The following is a 26,595-nucleotide window of genomic DNA, read 5'->3' as shown; positions in this document are numbered from 1 at the left end:
TAGGAGATGAAGATACAAGTTACAAGAGATATAAAGCATCTTTTTTTAAATGTCAGAGTTGTGTGTGTTATATTTGCCTTTGAGATATCTACTGCTGAGCCTTCTGCACCCAAATATAATGGAGGTGAAGTGAATTTCATTTATGGTGCTCAAAACATTAAAATATGACATTTCAAAAACTTAACAGCTACATTACGTCTTTCCAGAACACTGCCGCAGGTCCACTGTTTTTATTTGGACAGTTTTCTTGTGGCAATAAGAGAAATACTTCTGTATGCTGAATTTTCAAATGCTGTCAAATGTTCTCACTGTTTTAAGCAACACAAGCAAAATCCCATTCAGCTCCAGTGTATTTGGGCGGTTGAGAGTCTCAGAGACAGATTTATCAAAACCACAGAAAATAGTGCATGGCTACATAGCAGTAGTTGTACATCGGGAAAATGTGTTTTTGGGGTGATCTGGGGGAACTAACCTTTAAGGTTTGACACAATTTAAATGGGGATTACGCACTAGGAGCAGGAACTCAATCAGGAAAATGTCCCTTATACTTTATACATTCAGCTGATACATGGTGGAAGTACTGTATACACACACACACACAAACTGACGGACTTTCAGACAAACATCTGTACACTACAACACAGGTCAATGTTCTAATGCACATGTAGAGATTCATACACTTGATTGAAATTTCTCTTGTGGGTATTTGAACAGCGATGTGTTCACCTTGGGTTACATTTACTGAATATTTAGACACTCAATTGTCAATTGTCAGCGACCATAAAATGTGATCTTATTGTGTCCTTGGCAACTTTTTCTTGACATGAAACACAGCTGCATTCATATAATTTATTATTTCATTGTATTTAACTGTGATCCTGTTTACAGGAAAGTCATTGTATTTAAACAGATATATGACTATATATCGATCAACATATATATACACTGACCTTTATAAAAGTGGCCAAAGTTCACTAAAATCCAACTGAAGTCACTAAAGCTCGAGGAAAAGTCAGAAGCAAAGGACATGTTTTATCATCTAAACTCAGGCCAGGTTTGTAGTTGTTGTGGTTGACTCTCTCAGGTTAAAAGTCACATTATCTCTCTCTTGTTGAATAAATCAGGGTCAGAACACATTAAAAAAACTCCCTGATTACCTCTTTCCCTCCATTGGAAAAATGCATTATTTCAAGATTCCTAGAATTATGTATTTTCCACATGAGGATTTCAAAGTAGAACCCCTCTATTGTGAATGTGTAGGAGTCAGGATGGCCAAGCATCATTTTAGAAAGTTTAAATGTAAGAGAACAAAAGCTCCACTCTGTTTTTACACAAGTAAATACACTGAACAAATCTCCAACACACCCTCTTGTGTGTTAGCACTGGTGCTAAAGGACCATAAGTGTGCTATAGCACCTGCGATCTTTCACAGGTGCTAATAAAATGTTGGCGGTATCCTGATAAGAACGATGAATCATGAATTTGTACACGCTGCATTAAAATCAGACTTGATCCAAATTTTCACTGTCAGTTTTTTTCATCTGTTGTTTATGCAGAAATCTTGCCTAAGACAATCACACCTTTTAAACTAACCCTCCATAATATTTTTTAATATGTGTGCTCTCAGTTGACATTGGATGTAACTACCTGGTATTATTTCACATGATCACAAATTTAGTTTCGTGCTAATGTGTAATTTTTACATTAAAAAAAGACTATTTTACAGGCAATTTGAATCACAACAAACGTTTCAAACAGTCTGAAGTTTGTTTAATTAATAACAGAAATATGACAAACTACTGAAAATGTAGCGTCAAACTCACAAATTACACATCAATCAATCAACTGGAAATCCACCAATATCCTAATTTCTTTTTTTTATCAGTAACTGCTTTCTGGAGATAAAAAGATTTCGTTGGACATTTGTGGAGGAATTGCCAAAGCCCTGCAGAAGTTTTCACATGACATCAAATAACATTTAACAATATAAATAAATGAAAATAACAACTAAGCAGAAATACTGGCTTGAGGTGGAGGTTTTCTTGGATCTGTAGAGCTTTCTGGTTGCAGTAAACACCTGCACTGCCTGAGAATCTTCACTCAGGGGAAAAAAAAACCTTTAACACCAGTTTGGCGTCAGTGGTTACCACATCTGATTTGCCCATGTGATTCCAACTTGCTTCAGTCCACTCCTTCTTAAATGTTCATATAAAAACAGTTTGTCTGGTCCCTGCATGACATGTCGGCTGTGGTCCACTGAAAGATGAATTCCTTCTGTGAGATATTATTATCTTGCTGTTGTGTTCGGAGCCACAGAATTCCAGGTTGTGTGTTTTTCCCACATTAGACTCCAACATGAGAAAACACATTTACAGCTAGGAGAGGTGGGTCAGGGAAAAGATCAAATCCAACAGCAACTTTAGAAAAGCAGAGCATCATTAGTGGAGAATCAGTGCAGTGAGCTGGCTTCTTTGAATTTGCTTAGACTGTACAGTTTTTTTTAGAGGCCACTCAGGTCTTCTGATGCTCAAGCTGAAGCTACTGGAGCTCCAGTCAGCGGTCAGGGTTGGACTGTAGAGAGAAAAAAGCCTTGTGCTGCATGTGAAGTCATCGTACTGCTCAGCCTTTGGTGACCATGGGCAAGGATGCATATAAAATATAAATACAGTCTGTAAATTTTATTTTTTAGCCAGTTTCATATAATAGATGTATAATTTCATGAACGTGTACAATATTTCAAGTAACCAAGATTGGCCAAAGATATTCTGATAAAATATAATTCAAATAGACATAATTTGTCCCAAAATGTGTGACTAAATCCATCGTGAAGTTGCTTTTTTTAAAACTGAATTTGACCTCAGAGTGCATAGGACCAGCTCTGATGCACAATCAGCTGAAGGACTCCTTGTTGAATTCGAAGGTGGTTCCAGAGGAGCGGGCTGAGTTACACAGTCTGTGGAGAGTCCTGGAGATGCCTTTAGGTCCACAGCAGAACACCCCCACTCGCTTACTGAAACCACAAACACACAAACAGTAACACTGTGGGATGTAAGCAATTAATTCCTTTGATAACACTGAATTAATACTCCACTCTACTCACTGCTTATTGGTTCTCCCAATCTCATCCAACAATAACTTCCACCTGGGTCTACCGACTAGCAGCCTCGATGCGAGCGGCCGGTACTTCTCCTCAGACATGCTCTGGAAAAAATTAATTAACAAAGCGAAATTTGATATTGTAATCAAGTTTTAATGAAAGATATTTGCCACAGGGAAAACACCTGTGCTGTCTGCAATCAGGACTTCAAAGTTCAATGTTAGAGGTTTTATGTTTTCTGTGTTTTTACAAGAGAAATCTGAACAAGACAGCAGCAGTGTTATGAAACACTGAATATTTTATAGCAGAAAAGCACTGTGACAGCTGTTGGTTGGAAGTTTCAAGTCTGTCATGACCTCCAGTGGGCCTCCAGTTTCTCCTTTTCTGCCTCTTTCTCCTGCTAACCTCCATACAGCAGCAGTCCTGCCGTTTGGTTTGGGAGCATTTAAGCGTTATCAGCACAGTAAACAGCAGTGTAAGACTGAAAACGTGGAGCGTAGTTGTTCGTGTAACAGCCATATAAGCTGCTGATATCTTTAATTTCCACTTGAAGTTACACTTTTAATGTATAGCTTCCTGGCTCCGTTTGTGTGCTAGAGACCCACTAAACCCACTATATCCCTGTATATTTATACAAGACACACACCAGACACAGATCAGACAGATCGCCCTCTGTTTGCACTATTCAAGGCTGCAAATCTACCAGTGTGCTTCAGTCCTTTTTTTCCTCTGAAGTTTGCTGTCCTTGTACTGAAAAGCATCTGATTCAGCCGCTGGAAGATGTGCAGAGAACTTCTTTTCAGCTAGACCATCCCGTCATTGTTTGTGCTAAGCCGGTAAATCCTGTGAGTCCTGTGTTGATCCTTTTTCACAGAGCAAATCTGACCTCAAAGGGGGTTCACCTACACGGGTCTGATATGGGTTAAGATCTTTGTGTAGAGGTGGTATTAGGTAAAACATGATGGCATATATGTCATTTCCTGCTTTTACGTGGTGCCTTTCTCATATAGCTAAATCAACAAAGCTGGATGTGTGTGCCTAGAGTAAGAGCTGGAGCCTTCCCAAAAGTTTCAAGAATTGTTCCAGTCCACTAGTAGTAACTCTGCTACCCATGACAGGCCTCTGATTTATCACAGGCATGTGGTTTTATTTCTCCTCATAAACTTAGTGAGTCAGAGAAAAGTGTGACTCTCCCCATCAGGGAATTGAACCCCAGTCTCCCACGTGACAGGCCGGGATACTCACCACTATACTAACAAGGGGATGTTGAAAAAGAAAAAAGGAACATGCTGGAAAAAAGAGTAGTGTGTCAGAAAAACTATATAAAAAATTCTGAATGACATGAAATTTATTTTCCATTTGAGACACATGTTGGTTCAATATTTCTAATACATGACAAATTAAAAAGTCTTGGCTTGATCTCAAGGACCTGAATCATTACATACACACTGGAAGAAATACACTATACAACAACTACTGTATGACCAAAAATCTGCCCAAACAGTTAATAAAATCAATACTAGAGTTATCAGAGGTATTGTTACTTTTCTGTTGTTTTATGTTGTTTAAGGTTAGGGTTTGTTGAGTTATTTTGTTTTTACAATTACTGAGGCAAGTAAGCATTTCTCTCAGCACAACAGAGATGTTTTAATTCTGGATTTCTATATATAGAACCATTTGTAAGAGAGGGCAGAAATGAACAACATTATTAAAGCTCATGTTCATTGTGTCGGCAGTTTCGACTTCCTCTGCAGAGCTGCCATTGTGAACAAAGGTGAGGAGTGTGAAGGTGAATATACTGTATACTCTCTGTGGTATATACTGCCCCCTAGTGCATGCAGTGTAAAAAGACTGACAAATGATGAATCAATGAAGAGATTAACAGGTGGACAGTCAATGAAAAGATGGATAGACAGAAAAACAGATGGATTGTCTGTGTGTGTGTGTGTGTGTGTGTGTGTGTCACCTACCTGTAGGCTGTCTGTCTGACTGACGTACAGTTTCAGATTAAAGTAGTCTGGTCTGTTCTCTTGCCATAACTAAATGACAAACACAGACATGAACAGGTCATTGTTTATTGGTGCTGGAGATATGTTTAATTAAAAAAGTGACATTTAGCATAAACTGCAAAATTTATTCTTTAGGTGGATTTAAAAATAGGAGCGGTTAGATTACTAACAGCCACAAGATGGCGTTAATACGACAAAGCACTGCATAAAGCTAAAATTTGAACATTTCCAGTAGAAAGAAAGAAAGAAAGAAAGAAAGAAAGAAATTAAGCATTTTATTCTCCCATTTCAGTAAGCCTATGAAGATGTTTGTTGCAAAAAAACTAACTAAAAGTGTTGGAGTTCTGCAGATGCTGATACAATGATCTAATGTGTGTGCTTTTTAGATTGTTCCATATTTTCTTCACAAACACTGTTCTACTGTGATGAGAGTTGTTTGAAACCAGGATTTTACTGTAAAAGCACAGGTGCCACAGAAATGTTCCCCTTAAAAACCCCTGAAAACTTTCTTTGACCTGACTGAGAGCAAACACACACAGGAATTGAAGTCCAACAGCCTGTGGCAAGGAGTGAATTATCTTTACTATCTTAATTTACAAAAATGTGAATGAAGGGTAAAGGCATGGACATGCACAGATATTTTTCAGTTCAAAAATGCCAAAGAACTACTTTAGTCCTAAAAGTTGGTAAATCTCCTGGTTTATTACCAAACTTAAGTTAATTCCCACATGTTTTAACTAACATAACATGTAAGCTTTAGCACACAGACTTTGTCCTGACCTTATGATGCAGGGCACACAGCAGCTCAGCAAACCAGTAGAAGGACCGGAGCTCCCTGCAGACCCACACAAAGTACAACCTCTGCAACCTGAAACCTGTCCAGCCATCACTGAGAGCACAGCAAGGAGAGAAGACAGAAAGGAAAAAAAGCATACTGGCTCAATTTGTTAATCATTTGCCAGTGTATGATATTTTTCACAACTAGTCTCCATGCACTCACAGCAGAGCGTGCAGCACGCAGGCAAACGGCGTGACCCCTATTCCACCCGCAACACAAAGACTGACGTCGTAGTTGAACACTTCTTCTGATGGACTCCCAAATGGACCGTCCACGTAAAGCCTGAAAACACAAAAATCCAAGGACAAATATACACACAAATAATTATATTTTCTGGGTCAGACACACATAAACAGATAAACATCCTGCATTTGAAATCCCAGTCTGAGTGGCTTACATCCCCCCACCCACCACCACCCCAAACACATACACACCCGTCATCTCTACAACAGCTGCTCAAACACTTGTGTCATTGAGAACACACAGACAAACACACACACACACAGAAATGCATCTTTCACACACACTAAACACGCAGATACAAAATTACCAAACAAAGCTGTATCCAAAAGTAAATTCCTCTGCATTAAGACTTTTAAGCCACTAACTAGTCCCACACAATATGACATTATGTGTGAAACTTAGCCAAAATCCAGCTCAAGAACTTGAGCGTAATGCTTCACACACCCAACACAGTGTCAACAGTAAGACTTCACCTCTTTTTCTCATTCTTGACTTAAAATGTTAACTTCTCAAATACATCCATACATCTTTGAGCCAAAATGCAAGTGGACAACATGAACAATTTGTGGAACAACCTTAACAATAAAGGCTACGGAATTGATGGCTCTTTGTGGGCATGTGCAAACAATCTGATATCATCACGAGGAGGAAGTAGAGGTAACATTGCAAAGGGAGCGTTTAGAGCAAAACCCTGGCTTTTGACTTGAGGGTGGCATTTTTCAGAACTTTGTTTAGTTCCCATGTTTTTTGTCCCATGTTTAGGATAGACATCCGACATTATAACAGTGTACAAATGACAGAAAATCACAAAAAGCATTTTATGTCGCCTTTAAATAGCAACTCTCTTGACCATAAGTGGGCGCTGTTGTACACCTCAGCCCAATAACAGACAGAGAAACAGATGGAGGGGGGATTTGGTGGTTTGTTTAACGCTGCTTTACTTTTCTTTACTGTCACAAAACAAACTCTCATTCCCTCCAACCCCACATCACTCTCTCTATCTACACCTATCTCTCTCTCTCTCTCTCTCTCTCTCTCTCTCTCTCTCTCTATCACACACAGAGCAGGAAGAGCACAGGGTCAGAGGTCAGGAGGTCACAACCTCTGACCCCTCTGTGATTCTGAGCCTTCATGAGAAATCATGTCAGTCACATCATTCACACACACACACACACACACACACAAAGACGTACTTGGGGTATCTCCTCTGTTGCACCATGGGGAGGATCTCCAAGTCTATCCTTGGCTCAGGAAGTAACAGCTGTGTGAACCGCTCTGAGGAGAGGAGAGTAGAGGAGGAGATTTAGTCCACTGATCTAACTCTCAAAGAATGTGCAGCTTCATAAATAATGCAAACATTATGTCTGCATAGATATTAACACATTTAGAGGTGTCCTATTACTATTCAGTGTTCGGTTACAACGTGACGTCATGGCAGATTAAGAGGCCAACCCAAACAGACTTCCCCTCCTGTTTTCTGAAAGCTTGTGCATGTGTGTGGGAATGTACAGTAGCGAGTGGAAATGACTGCACGAGTTTGCATTTGTCACAGGCTCCCAAAGGTCACAACTTCCTCTAGAAGTGAGTATCTTCCTGAGTCTGCTGCATACCAGTGCAACTGATGCAGTTACATGAAAAACAATTCTTGTGTTAATGTTGTGTTTGGATCTTTAACTAACACAGTTTGAGGCAACAAAGTTAGTAACAAAAAAACGTATAAATATCAGTGAAGGATTGGCATGTGTGTTATAAATCATTGTAATTTATACGTGTTAATTGGGTGGACCACACTAAAAAGGTGGAGAAAGGTTCCTATGTACCTTTTCTGGTTACCTATCCCTAGAGTCTGCTCAGAAATTGCATTTTTATATTATGCACCCTGGGCATGGAAACATTTACAAGATAAACTTAATCTGGAAATGCTGCCTTCATATCAGAGATTCAAGCATCACATTAAAAAAATGTTTCATGAGGAATGTAACTGTTTTAAATCGTGGAGTTTTATCTCTCTCGTTTCACAGATCCTGTTTTGTTGTGCTGGATGTGTTGTTATGTAACTTTGTGACACCTACTGTATGTTGCCATTTTAGCCAAGTCTCCATGGTAAAAGAGACAATGTATCTCAAGAGACTTCCTGTTTAAATAAAGGTTTGATAAAATTTCAAAAACAAACTCCAAGAAACGAAGAGATGTTAGTTGGAAGATTGAATTCATTTTTTTTCTAATTCACATTAATCATTTCGTACCAGTGATGGCAAATGAAAGTTAATCACTCCCACATCGCCTGGTCAAGTGAAAAGCCAAAAGTATACTTTTTACCATAAGAGACATTTTAGGTTATGAGATCCCTGCGGGCAGCATGATATTGTATCTTGGACTGATAACAGAAGAAGTAGTTTTAAGAAGGGAACTGTATCTCGGTAAAATTTTACTGGTTACCTATAAAAGTAATAACTAAAACTGGTGTAAAACGGAATTCCCATACTAAAACAATGGATGGACATAGTACAGCATGTATTTGTAAATGGAAAAACTGACATTTTCCCTGAGGAAAAAGGAGATCTTTCTCTGAAAATGGAAACAACAAGGATGCTATCATACCTGCATCTGGATGAATCTAATGAAAATATGCACATTAAGACAGTAAAGTAAGAAATGTATACCCAACTTGGTTCCCATGATTTGTGGATGTTTCTCCTCTTTCGGAAAATATATTTGAATTATTGCCAATATAAAGTGATGATAATTAAATAATTAAAATAATTAGTACTGAAAAGAACACAGTAATGTGTATGTAATGAAAATGGTGTGTGTGTGTGTGTGTGTGTGTGTGTGTGTGTGTGTGTGTGTGTGTGTGTGTGCGCGTGAGTTTCCTAACCAGACAATAACACAGTGAGAGGCATGCCAGCCTCAAGGTGAAGAAGCAGACACACACACAAGTCAAATACACACACACACACACACACAAACATAAAAATGTAGTTTTTCGGAAATGCATCCTCCCCAGAGAGGGGAGAGAAAGAGGACGAGGACAAAACAAAATGACTCCCATCCTGTCGGTACGAAACAGAAACACTGTGTGTCTGTTTGTCCGTCCTTGTATCTATGTGTGTCTCTGCACATGCGCGCCTATGTCAGCCCCCTTGTGTGTGTGCGTGTGTTTTTCTGTATGTATGTGTGTGAACCCACCAGTCCAGTCTCCCACGACTCGGAGGTGGATGCCAAAAGTTTGCTTGTTCTCTGTGGGACACTGTGAGGAGTTAGAGAGCAGACAGTGAGTCACAATGAAACACACACACACACACATACACATGTAACTAACACAAGAGACATGCACACAAACACACAACCCTGTGTGCACATACAATACACAGCCACAACTCTTTTCATGACATCTAACAATGCACACACACACACACACACACACACATACACACACACACACTCACGGACACACACATATACAGCCTTCCTGTTGGCAGACGGCGTTACTAGCCTCAGGGGTCTGTCTGCTCTCTGTCAGAGTGATTCTCTGCCCTCCTCCTAAAAGCTCCGTAACACACCAGGCATAGGCATGCACACAGTGAGTGCGTGTCTCTCTGTGTGTGTGAATGAGTGTGTATCCATCCCTGTACGCTGTCCAAGCAGAAAGTAGTTCCTTTGTCTTCAGCTTTTGTCTCACACAATCTGGACTAAATCTGAAAACACTAATAAACACTGTGAGATAGAATATTACTGGAAGATCCGGCTGTCAATCTAGCGCCAGCCAGTGGTAGAGGGGGCGGGATGTTGGGAGAGACAAAGAACTGCATGTTCTTTGCCAGGGGGGAAGAAAGTTTAAGTAACTGTAAAAACATATGTGTGTGTGTGTGTGTGTGTGTGTGTGTGTGTGTATAGACGTGTGTTTGCATTGTGTCATGAGTGAGGAATGTGTTGGAGCGAGTTGTGGAGTTGCATAAACTCTTACCGCTGTTAGCGTGAAGGGATGGTTCTCAAATGAAGAGACACCTGGACAGTTGAGAACAATATACTGAGAAAGAGAAAGACAGGAGATGGAGAGACAGCAACATGACAAGAGGAAGGAGAGAAGAGAGAAGGGAGAGGATTAGAGAGGAGGCATGTGGAGACAAAAATAGGAAGGAGGAAGCACAGAAGAAAACTCTTCATAGTTAGTTTCAGCAGTGGAATTGCTATTCTGCTCAAAAACATCATAAAACTTTTTAAAAAAGTAAGATAACATGTGATACAGCAAAACTGAGATGCAACAAAAACAAATTGTTAAGAAAAAACAGACATGTCCTGTACTCTCACCTGCCCGGGACGAGCTTTAAAGTTCTTCTTCAGCATTCGCAACTCAATGACATCACAGGGGTGCCTGATGACTGTTACTATGGTAACGGGTTCGCTACTTCGGATGTAGCGGTAGAAACGTTCCGCACAGTAGAGACAGAGAGGACCAGACACCCAAAGCCATGTCTACACACACGCGCGCGCGCACACACACACACACACACACACACACACACACACACACACACACACACACACACACACACACACACACACACACATTTGTTATAATGTCTGCCAGAAACAAATCAGCCTTTTGACACGCAGGGCTTAACAAGATGTTGTGGAGATTTGGCAGATCCTCTGCAACCTACAGTTAACCATTAAATCCTTCTAATCTGCAGAAACGTTTACATATATCTTCACAGATGTATAATTGACACTTCACAGCTCACAGCCTCCATGGATCATATCTGCTCAATTGAGGAAAGCCGCTAATGATGAACCTCTATTTCATGTTATCACCTTTACCTCCATGTAAAGATAAGTCATGATCCAGGATGATTTAGGAGTCTTCTTTAGAAGAAGGAATCTTCTTTTATCTTTAGGAAGGTGTGAGCATACCTCAAACAAACTAATCCATATGATGTGTCTTCAAACTGCGTCTAAAGGAAGATGTTGATGTGTATACCTGTTCTGAATGGCCACACTAAAAGGCGAGGTCAAAAGCCTGCTGTCATAGTCTCTTCTTGGCTGCAAGCTGCTGTCCCCTTGATCTCTCTCCAAGAATTCTGTGTCTCATGTGTATCTTTGTAATCTCAATGCAATAAATTGTACCAATGGCGATAGGGGCGCATACTTTCTCTCCTTAACGACATTCATGGAGTTGCCCAACTAAAGCTTGTTATAATCTACTCTACTCTTTTTAAACTTACATGTCATGGTTTGTAATTGATTGTTAATAACTTGTGTATCATATGTACAAGAAACAATATATTTCCAACAATTTTTTAGCTAAAGCTTGCTGTGTAAAACACTGGGCAGAAATAACAGATTTCTACTGTTGTATGGATGCTGTATTGACCCAAACTGGGTAAAATAACTCAGTGATTTTTAGTGTGTAGGGAGTAGTTGTGTAAAGATTTAAAAAAGAGAGTTTGTAAAGTGAGTGTGATTGTTGGATTGTCTGTTTTGGTCTTGCTTCGGTCTCAAAAACACACAGGGCCTCTGAATCAAATGGAGTAGGAGTAGAATCTGGAGAATACCTGCTAAATCTATCTACCTCGCTATCACAGCATGGGGTGTTCCTGTTTCTTTCTTCCTGCAGTTACCTGCAGCAGCCTAATTGCTCACAGCTCCAGTAAAGCCTGGGGAGTACAATCGGGTTTAAGGGGGATTTTATGGAACCAGTTTGTTGCTTAACGACCATGTGCAAACACATAATCACACACGCAGGACAAAATGCACACAAACAAAAGCCTTGATGTAAAAAGAGGATGCCTGCCCCTCCCTAACAGCTCTACACCTCTAATAAACAGGACCAACTCCCTCCAACACTTCCCAGATGCAGAGCACACATGTAGAGCATTTACCTTAAACACACACACAAGCACACTCACTGCAACACAGATGCACACAGCAATAAATGTAAATGCCAAGACACACACGACACATTCAGACCTGGGGGTAGTGAGGTTGGAAGTGAGCCTCCTCTCTGCATCTCTGCTCTTCATCCTCATGCTGTTCCAGCTCCTCCCCGCGCTGCTCTGGGCTGCTCTGATTGGCTCTGAGGCAGCCAGGAGGGTGGCCCTCTAGATTGGTCTGATATTTCAGTGCTCCACTGTTTGAAAGAGGAAAAAGTGGTTATTTTAGTGTAACTTTTATACCCACTGAGGAATAGTTACTGAAAAAGACCATGGAGACAAATCGAAGTAAATATGTGAATGTTTACATTTACAAATTGGGGAATTTAGATTCCTTTTTACAGCCACATTTGGACATCCTGACATAAAAACCACAGGAAAAAAAACTCATGTAACAAGTTGGAATCACAGAATACCTGTATCAATATTATAATACACATTTTTTCTCTTTTTCAGAGACACTGTACATTCAGACCATCAAAATGTACAAAGACATGCAGCTCAGGTGAACTGAAAACAGTAGGTGCATACATGCTTGTATGTCTGTGTCTGTTAGGCCTGTAACAGTGCATGCTGGGATATGTTGTAGTCCCACAAATGAATGGATTTTATTCTGGGACATTTTTGAGCCTTGATGTGTCTTTTCTGTGTTGCCAAATTTCTTCTTTATGTTACCATTGCCTGTTTCTTACTAAAAAAAAATGCATTTCTATAGGCGCATTTTGTGTTTTTTCTACAATTATTGTCTGATTTCTTAAATTTTACATTGAAGTACATCTTATTTTGGATAGTAGAGGTTGTGCTGATTTGGGGGATATAAAAAACATTAAAAAAAACAAATGAGGACATATACGAACAATGGGCTATGGTAGGCTCCAAAAGGGTTAATAACTCAAGAAAATCAAGAAAATATTACAAATAAATACTGCCATTTGACATAGTTTAAAAGTATAGCTACAAGGTGTTAGATAATTACCTCTACCACACTACATAACATAACAAAACACGGCAGCGACAGGACAGGCATATACAAGCAAACCTTGGTACTGCAGTTCATTGTGATATTTTGTGTAGAAAAAGTGACATGATATGCCATTTTAAATAAGTCAATAACATGACATTTTTATACGAAACAAGTCAGTAACATGAGACAAATGTTTTTTTTTCATGTTTTGAAATGAAAGATGTGTGTGTATAAAAAAGTGCATAACTGATGTGGGTATTTTATCTACAGAGAAACGCTGAGAAAAACATTCCGGTTTTGTTGAGGCTGAAACTGCTGATAGAGATGTCTCCAGCTGTCAGCAGGAGTCTCAGATTTGCTGACATTCGTAAGTAAGGGAAACTCTTATCTTGTCCTCTGGAGTGTAGTGGGATGAAATGTAGACCAACAGTATCAAGGTTGCAGAAAAACTTGCTCACTCATGCAGGCACACACACACACACGGTCAGAGAACAGAGACTTACCCGACCATGTGCACCATAAGGATGATGTAGAAGACAATGAAGAGGTTGTGTGTGTACCAGAAGATTTCATAGTTGGATATCCTGAAAAACACACCCACAGACACGATGATAACATATACTCATACTTCTATACCAGATAGAGTGTGTTTTAAAATAGAGATAATGACCAAAAATAGATGTAAAGGAGGAATGAAACATGGTAACATGATACAAGGAAACAAGTGAATGAGAGACACAAAAAAAGAGCAAAGATAACAAAAGAAGAAAGCCAGTTCAGAGTTTGTTCAGGACCAGACGCACAGACTCCCAGCTCAGAGCCTGAGTAAGCAGGACATCAGAGGTCAATATTAAAGGGGTCATTACACACAACGGCCCCCCCATAAACACTGCAAATAGTCAACATCATCAAACCCTGAATTCATCCTCTTTGACTGCAACTTCTTTAGAAGTCCGAACCTTCTTTCGTCATCTGTTTTCTTTAAGTGTAACTTGTTCCTGTGCAGGACCACCACTGGACTGAGCAGCTTTATTCATGAGGATCTATGTGCTACCTCCTATTAGCCTGTCATTGCCTTATAATACAGTAATGTTTATCTCAGAAAACCGATGGGGATTTGAAGAAGACTTGTGTTGTACTAACCAAATCAATAGATTTTTTATTGAAGATCATTTTCAGAACACAAAGTCGCTTACTTAACTTCCAGCGTTTTTGTACAGACAGGAGTGAAAACTATGAGAATTGTGTGAGATTCGGTAAGCAGAGATGAAAAGGACACAGAAACTGATGTGTGGGGGTGGAAAGGCAGCAACTCATGATTATTTTCATTATCAATTAATCTGTCTATAATCGATTCATTCTTTGGTCTATAAAGCATCAGAAATTATCAGAAAAGGCAGTCAGAAATGACAAAACAAAATCCAATGTCTTGTTTTGTCCAAAATATTTAATTTAGAATAATGTAAGACCAATAAAAGCAGCAAATTCTCAATTTTAACGACCTGAATCCATCAAATATTTGGCATTTTTGCTGGAAAATTTACTTAATTGATTGTTGCCAATTCAATTTTTAAATTAATCAATAAATAGTTGCAGTTCTAATTACCCGTCTTTTAAGTAAGTCTTTGGGAAAATTTGCCAAGTGAAGAAGAAAAAATATCAGTCTGTGTGTAGGAGGAGTGAAAGTCACTTCACTTGATTGTAAATTTACATTTTTAAAGTTTTGTTGACAAAATTAATATTGAAGAAAGACATTATCAACTTTAAAGTTATGAGGTTTAAATTTACTACAGTTTTAATTGTGGAATATTTGATATTATTATTTGATTTATACTAATTTACTAAAAAACATTTTAACTTTTTAATAGTCCTGTGCCAATGACCTGGCTTTTTATTGCTGAACTGGTTTTCTTACCACTGCTTGGCCTTCAGGTGGCTTTTACTACATATTTCCTCTTCTGTGGACACTGTAACTCATAATAAATCACAACTCTAGAAGTATATAATTAGCAATGATGTTAAAGGGTTGAAATGCTGATACAAAACAATTAATCAAAGATGTTAATAGCACTGCGAGCATTAATGTGTCACAATGTCAGTGGATCATTATGACTCATTATGTGGCTGCTCCTCTGCTGTGCAACAGCCATCATCCAACCACTCAAGCCACTCACCCAGACTCTTATCTAAAGCCTGAAGTGCTCTGGAAATTCCTCTTATCCTCTGTTCAATTACTGAAGAAAGCAAGGAGAGCACACACACACACACACACACACACACTTCATGTTCAGAGAGTCTCACACACCTGAACGGGTTAACACACAAACACACACACACAGACAGCGGGTGACCCACTCTGACCTGAGTAATGACAGAGCTGTGAGTGGAACACTTAGAAGGGATTTGCTCTATAACAGACCTCTGTTAGCAAGTCTCCTTATCATCTCCATCTTCCATTTCTCTCCCTCACAAACTCACACACAAGATGAGTCATAAACTCTGGCAGAAAGACATAGACGTGTACAAAAAGATAGAGGCAGAGACGGAGACACACAGGGGCAGTCCAACCCACATACATGGTTGTACTACGTAGGAGATGTGGATACCAGGCTCCAACATTCATCAAAAAGTAAGACGAGACACACAAATGAAAAAAAAAATTCTGGGCTTTGGGAAAGTTTTACAAATATTAAATCTTCATGGTTTAAAAATTCATAATATTTATAACATAAAATTGTCTGCAGTTCAAAATGTATTTTTGAGCCACAGGCAGAGAGCAAGTCTGTCTCAACCTCTTTTAATACATCCATGACACATATTATGATGATTATGATAAAGGATGCTCGACCTACCGCACACAGTACGAAGACGACGTGAACATCAGGAAGAGGATGAGAACCAGCAGGACACCAGTGACCCCTGGGACTAAAGTAAATCAGAGAGCCAATCAGAGAGCAGTTTTCCACTGTTTTACAGTGATACTTCTAGACAATTATATTTAACAAAGATAAGACACAATTTAATAGCAAGCAAGTAATCTGCTTTTCCCATGAAAGGCTTATATTACCCACTAAGACAGTAACAAATAGAAAGACAGTGAGAACTAAACAAGGCAGACACAGCAAGACTTCTTCTGCTCTTCTTGGCATAAAGCCACTATAATCTGTAACACATTTACCACATTGATTGTTACACAAGGATATAACATACCTTCATACACACAAGAAAGAGTAAAGAGTAGTCTGTCTTACTTGTGGTCAAAATGATCAGCTTCGGGTCCTGGAAAGACAACAACAAAATATATATCATTATAATTATTATTATGGCACATTTTGAAAGTTGCAGACATTCCTCAATTCTTCAAAGGGTGGGCTTAAGAGAGTTAAATTTGTCCAAAAGTACATGCTGTATCCCTATTTGTACAATTACAGTAATCACATCTCGCTTCTCTATGAAGGCAGTTTTGTCAACCCTCTAGAGATGTGGTCAGATGACAATTTGTATGAAGTCGTTTGTTTCAAGTATTCCCAGGCCTTATGGTTGTTTAAGGTTTGATGTTTGACATATAGTTGTGATGCTTGAGGCTACAACCTGAAGAACGTACAATATCATAGAGGCTGCTAACAAGTATAAAAGTACAGACGTGTATTTGTGCCTCACCTCTCCCTTGTAGCGGGCCAAATTAAGAGCCGGAAAGTCATCTGAGTAGCTGACACTGAAGTTGACGACATTCACCAGGTGGGCAGAAACATGTACAACTAAAGAAGAAGACAGACAATACTGTATGAAAACGCACACACATGATTTTAACAGCGCACAGACATTGGCAGACACACAGGATGTCTCCTCTGCTTCACACACATACATTTAATTACAAAGGTCAAAATGAACTACTAGAGGACACTCGTACAAACATTTCTTTGTCTATTCAGCAGAAAGTCAGCAAAACATGCTCCTGACTCAATGGTACACACATACACACACACACACACACACACACACACACACACACACACACACACACCTCCCTGACATCATAGGCTAACCACGCAGCCGCTCGACAGCTGATGGAATTAGAGGGCGTAATCATGAGACACAAGGGTCCTTTTTTCTCACCCACATCCTTCCTCACTCCCACTGCCTCCCACCCACCTCTCTCTCTCTCTCTCTCTCTCTCTTTCTTGTCTCAGTCTATGTCTCTCTCCCTCTCTCTGTCTTCATTGTCATTTGTCTCAGAACTTTGGAACTCCGCTATTAGAACATGAGAACATTGCCTGAGGGGAGATGTGTGTGTGTGTGTGTGTGTGTGTGTGTGTGTGTATGTGGAGTTGTTGAATTGTGGAGGTGAATGGTGATAGTGAAAGACGGCAGATGACAGTTCTCGCAGTTCTTTTATTTCTATGGTTCTGGATTATTAGCCACGCTAGCACCACAGATTTAGGGATGGTAGTGTTGATCTGTCAGTCGGTCAGTCAACAACTTTGGCCCCAGCGGCCACTTTCACCAAATCTGCAACATGCAAGCTGTGACTTGCAACATGAGATCATTTTCTGTCATGTTATTTTTTGACACATTTAACTAAACAAAATAAACATATTTGTGACCCATGCATGAGCATGTGAGTGACTCTAAGACTCACAAATGTATCTGCAATTGGTAACTGAAATGGGACACTGGCACCATTTACAATCTGTGAGCAGTGCTCACAAATTGCTTTTGTGAAACAAGCCCAGGCTGACATATCTCAACAATTATTTGATTGATTGCCATGAAATGTGGTACAGACATTCATGGTGCAGAGAGGATGAATCTTACTGATTTTTCCTTTTTTGCGCCACCAGCAGGGTGACATTTGTGGTTCAGACTGAAATATCTAAACCACAAATATTTCACTGTAAATTTGGCACAGACATGGTGCGCAGAAAATTAATACTCATAACTCAATATCTAGATGGAATGGCACAAAATTTTCATTAAGCGCAATTATCAGGTCAAAATTTCAGTTTACCTGATACTTTAGTTTATGACTAAATACCTGAAAAACTACTAACCAATCAGCTTGTCATGTAGGCTCATGTATGACACAGACAAGCTTTAAATTCCCACATCTGAGAAGCTACATTTTTGCTTAAAACTGACTAAAACGCCTATTTGATTATCAAAATAGTTGCTGATTAATTTTGTGACATTCGACTAATTGATTAATTGATTAATAGTTGCAGCTCGAATCAGCATGATAGCATTGTGAGCATGTTAGCATGCTCATGTTAGCATTTAGCTCTAAGCTGAGTACAGCCTCACAGAGCTGCTATAGCGTGGTTGTGGAACATTTCTCAGAATGGACAGAAAACAAACTATTTAGCGACCAGGCAACATTGAGTGTTACAGTAAATTCCCAAATTCATCAGCGATCACAATTTAAAACAGAACAGGACCTCTAAACAATGACTGGATCAGTGCCAAGAAAAAGCACACAGTGGGTGGGCTGGTTGTGACTTTGCTCATAGATCTTTTTTGTGAGTAAAAGAGACGCATGTGTTACTGTAAAAACACAGATATGGAGCGAGGCTGCTTAGAAAAAACATCTCTTGACACTGAAGAATAGGAAAAAGAAGTAAACCGGAGCTCCACGCAGCTCCTGGAAGCTCCCGTGATGTCATGAGAGGAGACTCGCAAAACCACACACACACACACACACACACACACACACACACGCACGCACATACACAAGTAGAAACTGAGAACACACCCCACCAGCTGGAGGGACATCACAGCTGGTACCCCAGGAATGCTGAGCCAGCCTGTGTCCATTTATCCTCACCATGACACACACACACAGAATCACATGCAGACATATGAGCTGTAGTGATAATTGACAGTTTTTACCAGAGAAGATGCAGATGGCGACTCCACAGGCCACATGAAAGGTCTTGCTCTTGTCCAGGAGTCTGCGTGTCTTTCTGCTTGATACCTGCGTGTGTGTGAGTGTTGTAAGACCAACAACATATTTGAAACATAATGTGGCTACACACACACACATCTGTACTCATAACGCACAAAAATATGCTTTTAGAATTGTTTTGTTGCATCTTTACATCAAAATCTCACTAATTTATCTTGTTAGAAACTAAAATGTGTGATTTATTAGTAGGTAGTAGTACAAACAAAATGGACAATGAACAAAGTGGACTAAATTGGGCATGACATCAAGATAGAAGTAACACTGACAAATTCATCCCATCCATCGCTCTACTGTTCTTCCTACACCCGCATCCCATCATCCCTTCAGCCCTCAGTCTTCTTCCTACCTGGTGTGTTCCTCTGACAAAGGTGAGCAGGGAGCGACACATGGGCAACAGCACCAAGCTGCAGTTCAGGTTCAGCACAGACGCAGACGCCCTACTGATGCACAGCCCTAGCTGGAAAAGACACACACACACCACACACACACACACACACACACATTGTCAGGTAGGTTAGTGAAATGGGCCCTGGGGATTCAACTGATGCAATGTGATAAGGGTCTGACAGATTAGGATACACATTTTGACTTGTCCGATTCAGATTTTAAGTATTTATCCATCTTTCCTATTTTGTGCACTGTGGCCTTAAAGCATGACTCTTTGTCCTTCTCAGTATGAAGGGTTATAGACTGTTATTCTTTTTGTGTCTCATTGCTGAAGCTTTGCCTTTAATTAGAGTACAACCATAATTCACTTTGTTAGGATGATGACGCTGACATCATCATGACATGACAAAAAATGGTTTTGGTCAATAAATAGATAAAAAGACAAATATATATTCAAAATATTCTGCAAAAATCTGATATCACTGAAGTCACTCTTTGTTTCATCACAATAAGCCAATGATAAGATAACTGAAAGTTTCTAAATTACAGTAGAAGGTGAGGTTCTTTTCTACATAAGCTACTCTCTAAGTGTTCTGCTCAATGCACTGAAACTCATGTTACATCTGTTATCATCATATCTCTATTACAAACTACTACAGTATATAGATGTCCGTGGAACATTGTGTTTTTCCTACTCCAATAAACTATGTTTTATACATTCTGCACTCCTGCACGTTAAAGACAGAAATTAACACATCACTGTCTGAGCAACTCTGGTGGTGGTGGAGGTGTGCGGTTGGAGTGATGGATGGGTTCAAGGTGGAGGTATGATTACATCAAGGAATTGGCTCTGAGCCCTATCTTGTTTGCAACAGTGATGGACAGGTTGACGAACGAGATCAGGCAGGAGTCTCCATGGACTATAATGTTCGCGGATGACAGTGTGATTTGTAGTGAGAATAGGGAGGAGGTTGAGGAGAGCATGGAGAGGTGGAGGTATGCACTGGAGAGAAGAGATGGAATACATATGCGTGAACGGGAGGGAGGACAGTGGAATGGTGAGGATGCAGAGAGTAGAGGTGACGAAGATGGATGAGTTTAAATACTTAGGGTCAACTGTTTAAAGTAACAGGGAGTGCAGAAGAGAGGTGAAGAGGAGACTGCAAGCAGGATGGAGTGGGTGGTTAAGAGTGTCAGGAGTGATTTGCGACAGAAGGGTACCAGCAAGAGTGAAAGGGAAGGTTTACAAGAGGGCAGTGAGACCAGCTATGTTGTGTGGTTTGAAGGGGGTGGCACTGACGAAAAGACAGAAGGCAGAGCTGGAGGTGGCAGATTTTTGTTTGGAGTGACGAGGATGGACGGGATTAGGAATTAGAATATTAGAGAGACAGCTCAGGTTGGACGGTTTGGAGACATGTGCAGAGGAGAGATGCTGGTTATGCTGGGAGAGGGATGCTGAAGATGGAACTGCTAGGCAAGAGGAAAAGATGACAGCCAAAGAGGAGGTTTATGGATATGGTGAGGGAAGACATGCAGGTGGTTGGTGTGGCAGGGGAAGATGCAGAGGACAGGAAGAGATGTAGACGGATGATCTGCTGTGGCGACCCCTAAAAGGAGCAGCCGGAAGGAGGAGAAGACTGTCTGAACAACACTCTTAGATTCTTTGATTCCTCATTTGTTCATTACCAGTGTCAGGCAGTGAAAAAAAGTGTACTGATACATTTGCACTGCATCTTGGGAAATCCTGTCTGAATGATACAACACCTGGTACCAGGATGGATTTGGTGCAGTTCACATTAAGTAACAAGAGAGGGATGTCAACTGTGTAGTCTGGCGCTACAAAACCGCAACCACAGCTCAATAATCACAGCTGTTTTCATGCGGAAACACTAGATGTACTTTTAAACTCTGCACATTTAAACACATTCTTGGCAGCCTCTGTGTGCACCGCTGGTGCCGTCTCTTCTGATTAAGAAATTGAAACAACTAGCGTGAGAGGTGAAGGTGCATGACTGTGTAGATGAGGGATATCAGAGGAGAGTCCAGCAGTTCATGTCTTGAAGTGTAGCCCAATCTTTTACTCCACCCAAAACCAGTCTTTTGAGTATCAAAATGATAGATTTTCAAGACGTTAGCTGTAAAAATATGATTAACCGATTTACATGCTTCTATACAACTGGACAAGCGCAAATTATAAACGATTAGACAAGCAAATTGACTCCCCAGGCCATGTAGACATGAGGGACCACAATTTGCTGTACAACTAATTGAAAAATATAGGAATGTAAGACGTACCGCAGGAAGTTTGTAATGTATAAAGATGGAGCACACAAACAGGTGAAAGTTAGAATCTGCTTATAGTAAGTCAAGGTTAACACCAGCATACTTAAAAAGTCTGATACCTTTACCCTTTAAAAAATTCCCACACACATACACTCAACACAACTTCCCTTAGAAAAGCAGCTGACAGCAAAACCACAAGCAGGAGATCTGATATCCTGCTTTCTGCACATCTCTGACACACACACACACACACACACACACAAACACACTGATGAACCATACAGGTGAATGAGATAAGCTACTTTTTGAAGTTAAACCGAAATTCCCTTCAGCAGCATTAAAACATTGACTCTCCAATTTGGGCACACACACACTCACATACATGCAGGTGCACACACAAGCACACACAAACTTAAGCCCTCTGGTAAGGCATTCAGTCAAAGCCAGCGGCGTGCCCACACTTGCCCCTCTCTCCCCTTTGCCTCCCACCATACAGGCAGCACATGAATAGCTCACACATGCTGCTCGCTGCCACTTCTTATTCTTCCACTTATTTCATTTTCTGCACACATCGTTTTTGTTGGATTTTTCTGTTGGATTTTTTTTTTTTTTTTTTTACTTTTTCATTGCACTGCTGTAGTTATGTTTTAATTGTCTTGTGTTATGTTGAAGACATACCATCTGATGTTTTTAGTTCTCATCACTTTTTTCCTTTGCTACAGCAGCTTAATTTTCTCACAGGAGGATGAACTTGTGTTTTTTGGAATCTCATTTGCAAGAAGTGGGCGTGATATTACTGTCACATGGATGGTTTAGCAAAGATTGTTGACAAAGTTTTCCTCACTTTCAAGCATCCGCCTGCAGTGAATTAAGTATAAATAAAAGCCTCTCAGACAGTCTTTGCGCTAAAAGATTAATTACCAACTACTTTGGTAATCAATTAATCACTTTGAGTCATTTTTAAAAGATTTTTCTGTGCTTCTGTGCTTCTTTTGAATGTTGGTCAGGGGTTTGGGTTCCATCTTGGGCTTTGGGAAACAGTAATCGACATTTTTTCACCATTTCCTGACATTTTTAGACCTAAGAGCTAATCAGTTAATCGAGGAAATAATCAACAGATTAAGTGATAATGGAAATAATTGTTAGTTGCAGCCCCAATTGCATGTATCTAGAGGGAACTGAATGGTACAAAACTGAAGAATTCATAAATGTGTTGTTTTTCATACAAGTAACCTGATTAGTCAGAAGCTCGTGCCACTGTTATTGACACATTTGAGCTGAAAAAAACATTTTCTCAAGCATAGGATAGAAATAGAGAGAAAATGGGAGATGACGCTAACTGTGTCCTGCTTCCACAAACAACTAGTGATCACACAGCTGGAACATGTGGTATATTTGTAACAGCAATCAACAGTAGCCAACTACTGTGGATAGAAACACAGGCAGTGGAGTCTTCTGAGCTTAGAAATTCTCAAATGATTGGACAGTAATGTCAGCTGCATTTGTATGATTTTCTTCGCATGCAAGGAACATTTATTGTGCACAAAAATGCATCAAGAACACACGCACATACACAAACAGCACCATGAACTTGTGACAACAATTAGACTAGCACTCACATGGACCAGCAACCATCAAATTCCTAACTGTGTGTGTGTGGGTCTGTATGTTTGTGTGTGTGTGTGTGTGTGTGTGTGTGTGTGTTTGTGTGCCCATGCATGCACATGTCACTACTGGCTGCCCCTTGAGTTAGCACACACTGGCCAGGCACTGAACATAAACACACACATAGCTAATTGCTATCACAGAGTTTATAGTCATAATTCAGACTCATTAAAGCTGCATGTGTGACAGACAACCGTCCATCACAAAACCTGCTCCAGTGATATAAATAGAAATCTTTGGAGGCACTGAAAACAGTAGTAGTGGGCTTCTTCAGCACCAGAGATTTGGTCCTTATTTTGATCAAATTTGGGGCTTAATTGTTGTCATCTGGGCAACCACTAGAAGGAGTCACATGACCCATTCTGGGCACATGAGACGTGATATTTAACAGTGCAAACAGCAGAAATCTAATGTAATGTATGTTCCTCTGCTATTATTTTGTCTTGAAATTAAGCTCTCAAAGAACTTCCGTGAGTGCTAATGTAAACTGCTATTCCATGTTTTTTATGATGTTTTTCATCAGAAATTTGAATCTAGATCTTATCTTTTCTACATGATTTCAACCTACAAGCCTGGATATGCCGATGAGTCAGTGCAGATCTTAAGAAGCGCAAAAAACTTCAGCTTCAGAGTTTGTCTGCTGATCCATTTAATCTCTGGATATAATACGTTTTACTAATGCAATGCATGGTAATACAAGTGCAAGATGATAGATGGTACTACAGTGAAAGCCTCAGCTTAACTGTTCTCTGGAATATCAACACTCACTGTAGCTCAGTTAGATGTACAACAGCTAGATCTTTAAAACGTCTGGGTTTCAGGTCTTAGGTGGGTTGCAACCTTTACGATCTGACCAAAAAAAACCTTAGAGAGGTTATAATTAGCTATATATTACACTGAGTTATCTTTCTTTCATGTCAAGGACCTGCACAAAGATATACATGTTTATTGAAATGGTTTGAAACCTGTTATTGACCTCCTTCACAAGTGAGTTTTGCAATTAGCCTAAGTATTAATATCAGTCAACCCAAAGGTACTGTGCAGTAATGAAGTCTCCCGTTAAAGCACTGCTGAATGCCCTTTTGTTTTACTTTCAGACACTTATCTTTTGACCCAAAATTAACTTAATTTAGGAGCATTTTAAACTCAACAAAATGGTTCTGTAACCACATCTATCTGTAAACACTGTAGCGGCCACAGGTCAGTATCAGCAAGCTTCCTCCCAGGCCAAAGATTTCCCATAATTTTGTAACATTTTATAAAGTTAATGTTTGATCAAATACACACACACACACACACACACACACACACACACACACACACACACACACACAAAATCAGTGTGTCAGGTCTTACCCCGAGCATCTTGTAGAGGTAGTGATACTGCTGTCCAGTGGAGTAGAGCAGGAAGGTCTTTACAAACAGCCAGGTGTTCGCTCCCAACCACAGCATCTACAGACACACACCACACACACACACACACACACACACACAAAACACAAGATGTACAGTATTAATTTTAACTCCATCAGGTCATTGTTAACAAATAAAAAAAAATGTATGGTTTGTTTTGTTAATAGTAGCTAATAGTTCCTCAATTAACAGTTCATGTACATTTGCAAGTCATGTCTCAGACTTAACATTTAATCTCACAAAACTGTCATATGATGATTGTAGGAGGTTATATAGATACAGACAACATACCATAACCTCCCTACTGAGCACTGACAAAGTGACTAACAGTGGATTTATGAAAGTTCAGATCTCCGTGTTAGTATTTTTTCCTCAGGATGGAAGGTGGTACAGAACAAGTTGTCTTAAAACACGTTGCAACAGGTCATAAACAGGTAAAACAAACAGCCTACGGTGTAAGTGGAGCTGAACGGCTTTGAAATCATTGAGAAAAGTTTTCCCACCAGGACCAAGTGCTTTCCTCCCTCGTTGGCGACCCAGCTCCGTACCGACACAACCATGATGCCTCCAACCGACTCAGCAGCTGCCCTAAAACTTTTCACCAAACCCCCGGTGTGGCTGAGAGGGGAACACCCGTCCTCCCTGCAGCTCTGTCTGTGTGTGTCTGTCTGTGTGTGCGTGTGTGTGTGTTTGAGAGAGCGTGTGTGTATGTGTGTGTATGTGTGTGTGTGTGTGTGTGTGTGTGTGTGCAGAGTCTGCAGACCGGCCGGTGTCTGCTCTGTCCTGCCTGCACTGCTGCTGCAGTTTGAAACACGACTGTCTGCAGCTCTCTATCGGCTCATCTCATTTCACCATGCTTCACCGCAAATCTGAAGCTAAACTGGACAGCATCGCCAAAAACCCCTATTAAAATCACATTAGGCCAAGTAAAGATTATCAACAAACACACAGAAGAACAATAAACATCGCTCCACCGATCCGTACTGCTCCTTTCTGCCACTAGAGGGGGCCACAGACTAACTGTCCCAAAGAAACCAGCACTCACTTGTGACTTTCATAAAAAAGTTGAGGTCCTACCTGGTTATAAAGGCATCCTTTATAAAGAGGACACAAGTTGTAACTAATGGCTTTATTAATAGTTAATAAATGATGAATGAATGCTTTATTCATCCGTTTTAAAAGCCATCAGAGCAACTTTTGGGTTGCCAGGTTGTGAAAAGTCCCATTAGTCCAATTTGTTGTAGAAGGCGGCTGCAGAAGACCTGGACCAAAATCAATTTATTAACATCTTCTTAACATTCACAAAAGCAGACTTGATGACTAAAACCCTTTATTAATGATTCATTGACATATATAATTGGTGACTTATAGAGTGAGACATTTATTAATAGATTACTATGGACTGTTTTACTTCCAGATAGAAAGGATAAACACCAGGCAATGGGATTTTCCAGAAAGACGCAACCCAAAAGTTGTTCTCATTGATTCTTATAACAGATAAATTAAAGGATAGGTTCACAATTTTTCAAGTCTGTCCAAAAACAAGGTGCCCAAATGAACATTGAGACAGGTTTTTCTTGCTGTAATCATTCCTCCTGTTCATACTGACCATTAGAAGATCCCTTCATAAAGAACTTACAATGTAAGTGATGTAGGACAAAATCCACAAGCCTCCCTCTGTGCAAAAAAGTATTTAAAAGTTTATTTGAAGATAATATGAAGCGTCAGTTGTCCAAATTAGTCAAAACACGTCAATATCTTTTAAAGTTACAGTGTTTTTTGTGTCAAATTCCCTTTTTTG

The 26,595-nt window shown here is 39.9% G+C and overlaps 1 protein-coding gene across 3 annotated transcripts; it reads right to left on the bottom strand.

The window, feature by feature from the left end:
* Window positions 1-1,587: 1,587 nt before the first annotated feature.
* Window positions 1,588-25,796, bottom strand: LOC121899291 (NADPH oxidase 4). 3 transcript variants are annotated; one of them, XM_042415010.1, is made up of 19 exons: window positions 25,298-25,796; window positions 24,738-24,833; window positions 19,393-19,503; window positions 18,971-19,055; window positions 16,745-16,842; window positions 16,336-16,363; window positions 15,937-16,009; window positions 13,588-13,668; window positions 12,158-12,317; window positions 10,499-10,663; window positions 10,155-10,217; window positions 9,377-9,437; window positions 7,381-7,462; window positions 6,107-6,226; window positions 5,887-5,995; window positions 5,068-5,136; window positions 3,101-3,201; window positions 2,857-3,010; window positions 1,589-2,624 (listed from the first exon to the last, which is right to left on the bottom strand). In XM_042415010.1, exons 1-18 carry the CDS (start codon window positions 25,352-25,354, stop codon window positions 2,890-2,892), a joined length of 1,680 nt encoding a protein of 559 aa, XP_042270944.1. In that variant the 5' UTR covers window positions 25,355-25,796; the 3' UTR covers window positions 1,589-2,624; window positions 2,857-2,889. The 3 variants fall into 3 exon arrangements, with proteins under 3 accessions (XP_042270945.1, XP_042270944.1, XP_042270943.1); XM_042415009.1 differs by having other exon boundaries at window positions 1,589-3,010; XM_042415011.1 differs by lacking the exon at window positions 10,499-10,663 and having other exon boundaries at window positions 1,588-3,010.
* Window positions 25,797-26,595: the final 799 nt, after the last annotated feature.

Source organism: Thunnus maccoyii, chromosome 6 (genome assembly GCF_910596095.1).
Source record: "Thunnus maccoyii chromosome 6, fThuMac1.1, whole genome shotgun sequence".
Classification (NCBI taxonomy): Eukaryota; Metazoa; Chordata; class Actinopteri; order Scombriformes; family Scombridae; genus Thunnus; species Thunnus maccoyii.
This window is presented reverse-complemented; position numbering and strand designations above follow the sequence as displayed.

What these genes read in the sequence shown, in the direction of transcription:
- LOC121899291 (XM_042415009.1), bottom strand. Translation starts at nt 25,354, where the DNA reads ATGGTTGTGTCGGTACGGAGCTGGGTCGCCAACGAGGGAGGAAAGCAC. An exon ending in ATCCCTTCACGCTAACAGCG is followed by an intron (nt 9,438 to 10,154) that starts GTAAGAGTTTAT and finishes AACTCCTCACAG; the next exon opens with TGTCCCACAGAGAACAAGCA. An exon ending in CAACAGAGGAGATACCCCAA is followed by an intron (nt 6,227 to 7,380) that starts GTACGTCTTTGT and finishes TTGTGTTTTCAG; the next exon opens with GCTTTACGTGGACGGTCCAT.